The sequence below is a fragment of the Notamacropus eugenii genome, chromosome 2 (assembly GCF_028372415.1).
Source record: "Notamacropus eugenii isolate mMacEug1 chromosome 2, mMacEug1.pri_v2, whole genome shotgun sequence".
In the NCBI taxonomy this organism is placed as follows: Eukaryota; Metazoa; Chordata; class Mammalia; order Diprotodontia; family Macropodidae; genus Notamacropus; species Notamacropus eugenii.
The window spans coordinates 56251737-56264079 of record NC_092873.1 but is presented as its reverse complement, the minus strand read 5'-3'; the positions used below and the strand labels follow the sequence as shown (position 1 = coordinate 56264079).

General features: G+C 41.9%; 1 protein-coding gene across 1 annotated transcript in view; it reads right to left on the bottom strand.

Annotated features, from left to right (window-relative positions):
• C2H3orf70 (chromosome 2 C3orf70 homolog) overlaps positions 1-12343 on the bottom strand; it is a 54857-nt gene that overhangs the window by 42081 nt on the left and 433 nt on the right. The window contains exon 1 of the mRNA XM_072640423.1: positions 11934-12343. This exon is cut by the window's right edge and continues 433 nt beyond it. Within this exon, the coding sequence (XP_072496524.1) occupies positions 11934-12132 (199 nt within the window). The 5' untranslated portion in view covers positions 12133-12343. The remainder of the gene's footprint in view (positions 1-11933) is intronic.

The following is a 12343-nucleotide window of genomic DNA, read 5'->3' as shown; positions in this document are numbered from 1 at the left end:
GGAGTCAGAACTCAAATTGAGATGAGGAGGCTGGAAATGTCTGGATGATCACCCTTGGGGAACTACACAACGCTTTTAAAGGCCTTGAGCTTCTCCCAGAATCAGAATAATCTTTTTAATGATGACTTCATGTAGTAGATAGAGAGCTGGCCTCAAAGCGGTGTTCAGCCTCTGACACCTGCTGGCTAGATCACCTGAACCAGTTATTTCACCTCTCAGTGCTCTAGGCAGTTTTTACAGAGAACACGACAACCTGCATTGACAGGAAGAGCCTGCACATCTATGTCAGTGAAATTATTTGTCCCTCTTCTTCCAATGGGAGTGTTTCCCAGTGACTGTATATGACTTCAAGTCATGGAATACAGCAATCTCCAAAGATTGAAAGCAGAGGGTCCCACCAGCAATGGAGAAGCTTGTAGTAAGGGTGAACAGGCAGCAATAGCTATTTGGTGTTCATCATTACAAGGATGTGTATAATAATCAATCATCAAATACTTATTAGGCAACTACTGTATGCGAGGCATAGTGCTAATTGCTGGGGGTATTTTTAAAAAGTGAAAATAGTTCCAGAAAGAGTGAAAATAGCTCCTGTCCTCAAGGAGCTCCATTTTCAATCAGGGAGACAATGGATACATAAATGCGCATACGTAAGAGAGATAAATAGTATCCAAAGTAGATGCAGGTAATTTATAAGAGAAAGCATGATAAAACCTCATACATCATCTGAATTCTCCTATAAATCATATTTTACATCCCTGTAGATTTGGCTTCCAAATTGGATGTAAGACTGTTTTACTTCACCAAAAAAGAGGCTGATAAATAAAGGTTTCTGCTCCCGTGGGACAACCAAGTTACACCTTCCAACAGCAGTGACCAAAATGGAAGACAGTACTTTGCTTTGCTCAGAATTTGTCCCCCACACACCCATACCAAGGTGCAGAGGGGCAGGGCTGAGGCTCCTCTCAGGAGAAGTGACAGAAAGGGATTCTGCCCAGTAAAATAACAACAATGCTCCCCTATTGTACAGTGACCTATTTGCAATTCTAAATGAAATGGTTTCCGCAGTAAGACAAGAATGCAAAAAGATACAAAGAAACATGGGAAGACTTATACAAAGTGATGCAGAGGGAAGAAAGCAGAATCCATACACACAGAGGTTACAATCATGATAAAAATAACACAATGTCAGCAGCAGCAAACTCTGGAAAAATACAGGGAAAGCAAATAGCTCAGAAAAGACAAAGATGAGAAGACGTTGGTTACTATTTTGTCCAGATTCATTCATTCACCCAACAAGTATTTATAAAGTGCTTAACTACTATTAAGGAAATACAAAATATCCTCAAAGTAAAACAGGGGAGTCACTAACAACTGGGAAGATCATGTGATTGTAGAGCTACAGTTGGAGAAGCCTCAGAAGCCATCCAGTCCAGCCCTCTTCTTTTACAGATGAGGAAAAGGAAGTCCAGGGATTTTTTTAAGTGACTTGGCCATTACATAGATAGTGATCAAGAAAGGTAGGATTTGAACCCAGGTCCTTGGACCCCAGGAAAGACCTTGTATATGAGTTAACATTCAAACTGAGCTTAGAAGGAAGATGGAGATTGTTAGAGGCAGAGGTAAGAAGAGAGAATTTTCCAAGAATGAGAAACAGACTATGCAAAGTCATGGAGGCAGGAATTGTCCTTTAGCAGGAATGTCATGTTAATATGCACTTTTTTCCTCCAAAATCAAATTTATAGTTTTATATCCAACTAATTTTTATTTTTGTCTCTGTGTTTAAAATGCTTGTTTTGTGGTTGATAGAAATGTTTTGGTGATATTACTAAGACTGGAGGAGCGGAAAGTAAGACAAGATAATAATATGGGCAGAGAATAGTCTTCTTACCTAGGTGAATGGAGGTACTAATTATAAACCATTCTCTATGGTTTATAAAAACAAGACCCCTAAGAAGGTACATATTGTTAGCCTGGTAGAGAATGGTTTATAAATGCTGACTGATTGACCTCCATGCAATAAGGGGAGTAGATTGGTCTCTTTCCATGGTAGAGTTAGTTATTATTTTTTCTTCCCAAGTCATTCTTTAGAAAAATAAAACAAAAAGACCCCTAATGAGAGTGTATGTTGTTGGCCTAGTGTGATTAATTTTGTGTTAGTAAATTAATCAATTTTATTATTAAAAAATAATTATTTAATTAGTTAAATTAATAAAACTACAATTCTATGGCAATTTTCTTTTGCATGACTAATGAGGCACTATAATATGAAGGATGACAATTCTGGCAAGGGGAAAGAATTGCTAAAATGCCAAAAAGATTTAGATGGCAATGTCAACCACTAAATAGATGAACACATGTAATTATGATCATCATAGCAGGATAAGTCAACCTTAGGATGTTGAAATTATGGAACTTCCAAATGGAAAAGTACCTCAGAGGCCATCCAATCTGACCCACACATGACCAAGAATCCCTTCTAGGATATTCAACACTCATGATTGGTTCATGCCAATATAATCAAACTGATATTATCTTCCCAAATCAATTTGAAAATTTAGTACTATAACAATCAGACTACCAAGGGGATACTGTACAGAGCTAGATAAAAATAATAACAAAATTCATTTTGGAAGACCAAGAGATAGAATTTTAAGATAAATGATGAAAAAGGCAAGAATGAATACTTCTAGATCTCAAATTATATTATAAAGCACTCATCACAATTATATTATGAAGTACTCAGCACAACCATTTAGTACTATTTTAAAAATAGCAAAGTAGATGAATGAAAAGGAATTGACAAGAATTAGAAGAAATCAATCACTCAGGCAGTGTTTGATGAACTCCACAGCATAAACCAACCTTGGAAAGAACTCCCTTTTTGACAAGAATTGGTGGGAAAACAGGAAAATAGTCTGGCAGAAATTAGGTGTAGACAAACATCTTACATGACACATTTCACAATAAATTATAATGGTCACATGACCAGAATATTAAAGATTGAACCCTATAAAAATTAGAAGAAAAGCAAATAATCTACTTTTCCCAACTCTGGATAGGGAGTGAATTCTTAACCAAATACAGAATACAGGCAGTTACAATAGGTAAAATAGATAATTTCCATTAAATGTAATTAAAAAGCTTTTTGCATAAGCAAAACTAATATAACTGGAACAAGAACAGAAGGAGCTAAGTGGAGATAAAATATCTTTGTATACAATATCCCTATAATGATCTGATATCTAACATACTAACAGAAATGTGCGAACAAAATCCACTCTCCAATAGTTAAGTGGTTTGAGGGTATAAGTATATGATTCTCAAAGAAATCAACAACATATGAAAGAATGTTCCAAATCACCAGTAAAACAGGAAATGTACATCAAAACAAACCTGAGGTTTTACCTCAAACCCAACTAACTGGCAACTCTGACAAGATCTGGGAAGAATGAATGTAGGGCAGGTTGCTGAAAGATGGGCACACTAATGCATTGTTTGTGGAGCTGGGTGAATTGCTTCAACCTTTCTGCAGCACAACTTGGAATTATACAAAGGGAGTGAATAAAATGCCTATACTCTTTGAACAGAACTTCTACTGCTATGGCATATATCCCAAGGAAGTCAGTGACAAAGAGAAAGGTTCCATATATTCCAAAATATTTATAGCAGCACATTTTGTAATAGCAAAAAAAATGGGAAACAAAGTCAGAAACTAAGAATTAGAGACAGAGAGGTGGAGGAGGAGGAGAAGAAAAAGAAGAAGAGAAAGAGGAAGAAGAGGAAGGAGAAGAAGAAAAGAAAGAAAGAGAAAAAGAAAGAAAGAAAGAAAGAAAGAAAGAAAGAAAGAAAGAAAGAAAGAAAGGAAGGAAGGAAGGAAGGAAGGAAGGAAGGAAGGAAGGAAGGAAGGAAGGAAGGAAGGAAGGAAGGAAGGAAGGAAGGAAGGAAGGAAGAAAGAAAGGAAAAAAGAAAGGAAGGAAGGAAGGAAGAGAAAGGAAGGAAGGAAGGAAGAGAAAGGAAGGAAAGAAGGAAGGGAGAAAGAGAAGAAGAAGAGATAGGGAGGGAGGGGGAGAAAGGGAGAGACAGAAGGACAGAGAGAGGTTTCTAGAATCTATAGCCATTCTGAGTATGCTTCATGGTGGCTCTATTGGACACCACTGTCACTGCTCTTAACAAAAATGGCCTCTAGCTCTTGTCCTATTCCAGTAATATAAAGGCATCATCACCAAGATCATTATCATTATGACAGGTTAAATGAAATGGAAAGAGAGGTGACCAGCTGCTCCTGCAGCCTTCGTCTGTTGTCAGCTGAGCATCAGGAGGCTGATTGGAAGCCAGGTCCTCCAACATACATGCTCCTCTGTAAGTTAGTCATGGAAAGGGAGAGTTGTGCTTGGTTGTGGGAGCTCCTCCCTCTCTCCATCTCTGGAGGAGTCTTGAGGTATTCATTGGGTAGAGTGAGCAAGCAGCTGCAAGTGGACCGGTGGTGCCAAGAGCCACTTTGGAATAATCACATCCCTTTAACCTCAATGTACCCTACCTGTAGAATGGGCCAGAAGTCACCTGACATGCAATGTTCACAATGGACTCCCTAAGAACAAGCTGATGGGGGTCAACCCAGTCCAAAGTGTTTCACACAAAGGGATGTGGCACCAAATAAAAAGGATGTTCTGAGCTCTGAAAGGGAACACAACTCACCAGGGAATCAAAACAATAAAAAGTGATGATGCACAAATGATGAGGAAAGGAAGGGAAGGGCGGAGTGAGGCAACATGATTCAGTGGAAAGCGTGCTAGGTGTGGAGTCAGAGAGTCTTAGATCATGGGTTCAGATCATACCTCCAATACTATCTGTGTGACTTTAAGTAAGTCTCCTAACTACCCTGAGCCTCAGTTTCTTCATCTGTAAAATTTAAAAATTGGACTAAATAACCTCTAAAGTGCCTTCCAGCTCATCATCTATGTTCCTGTGATAACAAATCCCTTAAACTCCTTGGTCCTCAGTTTCTGCATCTATAAAAAGGGAGGCGGGGTATGAACGTCTATGATCGCCCTCACTTACCTTCCAGGGGGGTGTTGTAAGGATCAAATGAGGAAAGATATGTAAAGCTCTTGATAAATTTGAAATACTATATAAATGCTAGCTATTAAAGTTACAATCTAGCAGGTCTCTGTTTCCCCCTCTGAAAAAAGAGGAGGTTGGACTGGGGACTTCTAAGGTTCCTTCCAGTTGGAGATCTAGGAAGAAAGCCAGTGAGGCTGTAAGGAATTCTGTGATGAGCCCAGTCTGTGATGAACAGGTCTACAAAAAGAGACCAGCTCACAGAGCTCAAACCCAAAGGGCCCTCAAAAGTCATCCACTTCATCCCCCTCTTCTGACAGATGAGCAAACTGAGGTCCACTTGTCCAAGATCCCCTGGGTAGGCAATAGTTGAGCTGATGTCTAACCCCAGGCTTCTTGGAGACAGATGCAGCTCTCTCAGAGAGCATGTGACCCAACTGGAGATGAAGGCGAAACCCTGTAAGATCAGTGGCAGGAAGGTCAAAGCGCGGAGCCATCTGAGATTCCAGATAATGGTTCCGATGACAAAGAGTGCTTTAGAAAAAGCTGGTATTTGAAACAACGAGAATGAGGAACAATTTTAAATTTAAAAAAACAAAACAGAGGGAGAGATTTCCAGATTCACCAGTCACTCTGAATTATTCAGTTTTGGGATATAATTGTCCACATTCTGAACAAAGCAGCCTGCAGCTCTAGTTCCCACAAGCACTGGACTGGAAATTGGGGACCTGGCTCTATTTCAGGAGCTCCCAACCTTTTCTGTATCACTCCCAGGTCCATCTGGCAGCAAGCTGGTGAAGCCCAAGGACCCTTTCTCAGAATCATGTTTTTAAATGCATACAAGAAAATGCATAGGATTAGAAATGAAGCCATCTATATTGAAATACGGGGATCAAAAAAGGCCACAGCCCCCAAGGTAAGAACCCTTGCCCTGGTTCCCACTCCTCCACTTCCTAACTCTAGAGAATCAAATGAGGCAATCTCTAAGAATCTAATTCACAGTCCAAGCATTCAACTCATATTTCACATTCATCTTCTAGGGAAGCGCCCACCAAGAAAGTACAGAACAAATGATAAAAATAGGAAATTGTTGCCAACATAAGTGAGGAATTAGGGAGAGAGAATACAGTTGTTCTAAGTGATTTTATGTTACTGGACCCAGACAAACAGCATCCCAGGAATTCAAATTTTTAAAAAATCATACATTTATGTGTAAAATACTGCATTGGATGCCAAGAGAAGCCAAAGACTAAAAAAAAAAAAAGGCATGGTCTCTTCTGTCAAGAAGTGAGTTAACAAAATTCACTGGATGCTTAAAGCCCATCATGTCAGTCAACAAACATTTGTTAATAAGCATTTACTGTGTGCCTTTGTACAGGCTGTCCCTCTCCCTCATCCCATCCCATGCCTGGAAGTCTCCCTCCTCACCTCTGCCTCATGGAACCTCAATTTCCTCCCAAAAGTCACCTTAAGTCCTACCTCCTTCAAGAAGTCTTTTCTGATTCCCCAGGTTGACAGTGTCCCACATCCCTACCCAAAAAATAATCAGTCAGTGTTTATTTTGTATATTTCTTATATTTACTTATCTATGAATATGATGTGAAAAGGAAACTCCTTGAGAGCAGGGGCTGACACATTTTTTTATCCCTAACCCAGTGCCTGGTACACAGTAGGTGCTTAATAAAGGCTGTTGGATTGATTGATCACCAACAAACCTAAGAAATAATAAATAAAGCACGGCAGACTCCTGAAGACAGGCAAACATTGCCCTTATGTTCAATGAAGGGGAAAATGGTAGAGTCCAGAAACAGCAAACAGAAAGAAAAACAACTTTGAAATTCAGACTATAGACCTTTGATCCATGCAATTCCAGAGAACTGAGGAAAGAACACACCATTCATCTCTTACCAGAGATATGTGATAGACTTAAAATGCAGACAAAGACATCCATCTTTGAACACAGCCAATGTGGGAGTTTGTTTTGTTGGACTGTGCATATTTGTTATGAGAGAACTCAGCTTCAGAGAAGTCATCAGATGATAGATAGCCAACTGGAAACTTCAGATTCAACATTTCTCTTTTAAAATTACTCCATAGAGAGTGAGTGAAAGGGAATAAGAAATGCTTGTAAAATGTATTCAATTATATTTTGAGTAAAAGAAATGACTTCCCCAAGATCTCATGGCTAATATTTGGTGAACCCAGATGCATCCTTCCTCATTAATTCTGGAGACTTCGATCACAGCACTTCTTAGCCTTTATCTTTCTGGAGTGAAAAGTCCTAAACTGCCTTTCAGGCCATCCCCTAACCACCTAGACAATTTAGTTGCTCCTCTCTAGCTTCATGACATCTTTCTTGGAAGATATCCAGTTTTACTATTCTTTCCAAGAGACCTCAAGCAAGACTCCAGATGAGGCTGCACCACAGCTCTGAACAAGGAGAGAATAATCTATTAGGTTTTGTTCCCACTATTCTTCCTTACAAGTACACCTTGTACTTTCTGCATTTAAAAAAAAGTTAATAGCAATACACTAGACCAAAACCTTCCTGTCACTATCTACAGGACTTCCTGAAGGCACAAATGGATTGATCAGAGCCCATCAGTTTGGAGCAAAACAGCTTTGGATTATGCTATGTTGTTCCACTTACCATCTTATCTCAGACAACCATTCCTATCCCTGACCACCATTCTCCTATGGGTTGTCTCCCCATGAGAATATAAACTTGTAAAGAGCTGGAATTATTTCACTTTTGTATTTGTCGCATAATGTCTGGCACATAGTGTTTGATAAATGTTTTTTTCATTCATTCCCTCACTCACTCATTAACTTTCCTCAAACACGTTCCTTTAAATTTGCTCATCCAGAAATTCCCATGCCAAATTTTCATTCTGTCTCCAATAATTCAAACCCTTCTTGTGGTTTTCCCAGCAGACCTGGCATTTGGCTACCTGGAAAAGCTTGATGTGATCTGCAACCTGGAGATTTCACTGTGCATGCCTCTTCCAAGTTGTGTGTAACAATGGTAAACTAGGTTAAGTCCCTGAGAGATTCCTCCGTTTATACTTTTCCAACCAAATCAATGGTTTCATCACTGGTGTGCATGTGTGTGTGATTGTGTGTGTCTGTGTCTGTGTCTGTGTCCATGTCTGTGTCTGTGTCCGTGTATCTGTGAATATAGCCATGTGCATGTATGGAATCCAAGCATGTAAGGAATCTAGAAAGAGAATGGTGAAGGGGAAGATGATGAGACAAAGATCAAAGGATCAAAGGCCATTAAGCTCAAATCTCTTCACTCTGCACAAGAAGAGACTGAAGCCCATGGAGGTTAGTGACTTGCCTAAGGTCACATGGAAAGTGAATGGCAGAGTGAGGCCTTAAAGCTACTTTCTTTGACTCCAAATCCAGCCCTTCTCTGGTAGACATGGACATGTAGCTTCTAGAACCCTAAACATACTAGGTCTTCGCCTGCCTTCCTATGCCTGCTTCATAAGTAGGCTAGTAAACATAGTTAAAATTTAAGCTCCCTGAGGGTGGAGACTGTTTTAATTATTAGCTTTGAGTTTCTACCACCAAGCACAATGCCTGAACCATACTGGTAGACACTCAATAAATGTTTGTTGGATGGGACTGACTAGATCTCTCTGTAGGAGGGCAGAGATGCTGTCCTGCAAGGTTCCTTTATTTTCCAGGGAATGGGAAGGAGAGACGCCCTGTCACTATCTCAGCAGACCAACCTTTTAAGCAATGAACTCTCCAAAGGTGTCCAATAGCATGGCAAATAACAAAGGCAAGAAATTACCCTGGTAATTACCACAAGAAGGCAGCAACATGGCACAGTGGAAACAGGGTTCAAACCTGGTTCAAACCCCACCTTGCCCCACACTAGCTGTGTGACTTCCCAGAATTTGTTTCCTTATCGGTATGATGAAGAGGCAGCTAGGTGGTACAGTGGATAGAGCTCTGGGCCTGGAGCCAGGAAGACCTGAGTTCAAATCCAGTCTCGGACACTAGCTGCGTGACCCTGGGCAAGTTATTTAACATTCTCTGCCTCAGTTTCCTCATCTGTAAAATGAGCTGGAGAAGGAAATGGCAAAACCACTCAGTCCAGATGGCATCCCAAAGAGCTGGACACAACTGAATAACAATAACAAATAATGAGGCACTAGATGATCTCTAAGGTCCCTTCCAGCTTTTAACTTATCATGGTAAGCATAAGAAAATCATTCACTCATCTAGGATGCTAACCAGCTTTTCTCCCAATGTTCCAGATTGCTAACCAGCAATGCCTTGAATCATGACCCCTGGTGAATAACACAACTGGTCTAGCCCATTACTTTAGACTAGACACCCTAGGACCCTGATATTGGACCTTCCTGCTTGTGTTACCACAGTCAACCACTTGGCAGGAATTTGGGGGCAAAGGTCTATGTGCCTAGTCATAACACTCACTTGCTAAAAGCTGGAAGAAGTCATTAGGAGTCATTTAGTCTGACCCTCTTTATTTGGCAGATTGCAGAACTGAGGCAGGCACAGGGATAATAACTTATCCAAGGTCATACTTATAGTCGCCATCAGATTTGCATGTGAGTCCTCTTTCTCTAGAGCTAGGGCTCCCTTTACCATCCCACACTGTAGACTGCTAAACCACAAGGCAGCTCTAAAAACTCCCCTTCCTTAGAAAGCTCATTCTTCACCAAATTCCCTCTATTTCCATCCCCACCCCTGCATTTGGGCATCCTAACCTCCCCACTATTTCCCTGGCTGATTGGGAACAACCTATGCCTGTGCTGTTTAACTGCTCTTTCCAGCTGTTGAAGAGAAGGGTGGTTAGGACTAGGAGGCCCAGAAAAGATATGACCATCCCCTCGAGGGATCTAGAATGTAGGACTTGTGCTCACCTTCAACTTGACCTCTCTCAGATTTGCCAAACAAACTCCTCATAATTCAATTCATTAGTTCAATTAAAACATCCATTTCTGTTTAATAAAGAATGAAGATCTCATAACAATGTGCAGCCCTCAGCAAGGTTATTACTTAATTAAACAAAAATATTTCAAAATTTTGAAAACTGACAATTTCTAGAGTTTACTTTGTGGCAGAAGAAAGCAAAGTTCCTATTGTCAGGACTATAGTGGAAATGATCATTAGAATCTTTTTTAAAATTTTACTTAATGATTCCAAAGATATGACCAAAAAATACAGGCCAAACACCTCCAACAAAGGAGGAATTCTGATTAGACAGCTCGTTAAGTCCATATCATTCCAAAATGATAGACAAGAGGAAAGTGAAGAAAGGCCCCAGGCCATTTGGTCCCTTAAAAAATCCAACCACAAACATTACAAATTTTCCAGATCCAATGAGTGTATACCGTTTACAATATTGTTTTAGGAACTGGTATCTAGGTTGGCTTCCTCACTTGCTTTCATTTTATAGTTTTAAAACATCTGTCTGTGTGTGCATGTGTGTGTATATGTGTGTGTGTGTGAAACAATTAACAGCCTGGTATGGTACTTTACATACCCAGCCCAGTATATGTATTTGGGTACGTATGTATCCAACTCTATGTTTGTAGACACAAGGTTAGGTAAAAGCAAATCTGCACATACACACACATACATGCAGATAGCATATAGATGTACACATATATTTATATGTGTGTGCATGCATGTATGTGTACATACATACACATACATATAGGGATTGGACCTATGTAAGTCTGGGTGTATATGTTTATACATACATATATACAGATGTATACACATGTGTCTAAATACACAAACATATTGCATTGGCTATGAATACATAAGGATGTTTGCAGTTATATACACAGTATAACAAATGTGTGTATATATTTTACTTCCATATCTACATATATAGAAATATATGTACACACAGTTACCCTGATGAGCTAGCTATAAGCTCGTGGATATACACATGCATATATTCACATATAAGCATAGATAGGGTTGGATAGGTGCACATATATGCATTTATAAATGCATAAACACAGTATACAATTAGGTACGTATAAATACAAATACATATTTAAGGTCGAATATAAACACACATATGTGTGCGTATACAAAGATCCATAAACACATCTGTGATTTACACACATCTATCTATGTATCTATCTAGTCACACACACCCCTCTAGAGGCTTGGCTGTCGAAAGCATCCCCCCAAACTGCCAGCTGACTTCGGTACCCCTCCTCCCTGCTGCCACACTTTTTTAGTTGTCTCTAAAAGCTTTGTCTGACAAACGAGACCCACAGCTCCATTCGTGGGTTCCCAAGGGTGGTTTGGAGAAGGGGGAGGGGGATAAGGAGAAGAGAGCGAGAGAGAGGAAAGGAAGGAGAGTGAGGGAAAGAGGGAAAGGGAGAGGAAGAGAGGGGGAAAGGGAGAGAGAGAGAGAGAGAGAGAGAGAGAGAGAGAGAGAGAGAGAGAGAGAGAGAGAGAGAGAGAGAGAGAGAGAGAGAGAGAGAGAGAGAGATCGCCAGTGCACAGAGAAGGGACTGAGAAAAAACCCAAGAGCAGTGAGCACCAGACGCAGGCAAGCTTCCCTTCCAGTCTGAGAAGGAGGTCAGCCCCTGCCAGCGGGGCAGCGGGCTCTGTTTTCAGACAGGCTTGTCCCGGGGGGTGAGTAGCAGGGCGGGACTAACCCCCAGGCTGCAACCTCAGTGAGAGGAAAGGAATGGGAAGGAGAGCCGGCCCCGGAAAGGATGCCTCTGCCCTTCTAGCCGTCGGGGGTGGCACCACGGACTGGGCTAAACCTTGCTCAGGTTGGGGGAGGTGGAGAGTGTGTAGGGTGAGATCGCTGGCTCTCCTGGTCCCTGGTCAGGGGGAGGAAGGGTAGGGGCGCGGGCACTTACAGTGGCACCAGCCTAGGTGACAGCACCAGTGCAGCTTGAAGCACTTGCCATGGCTGTGGGTGGCGCAGATGGAGAGCCCGTCGCACGGCTGGAAGTCGGGTCTCCGCGCCGCGCAGCTCCGCGCCAGGGCCTGCGCTTCGTCCACTTTCTCGCTCTTGACACCCCTCTCGGGCCCCGGCGCCGCCTCGGCCGAGCTCATCTCCCCCGGCCCCCCGCCCCGGGCCCCTCTGCCTGTTCCCCGGGAGCAGCGTCCCCTCGGCTCCCGGCGGGCCCCGCAGGAAGCAGCCGCTGCAGCCCCGAGTGCGCTCCGAAGCCGAGCTGAGCAGAAGAGAGCGGAGCCCGGGAGAAGGAGGGGGAGGGTCTGTGGGCGGGGCCGGGGGCGGGGCCCGGGAGGGGGAGGGGAGCACTGG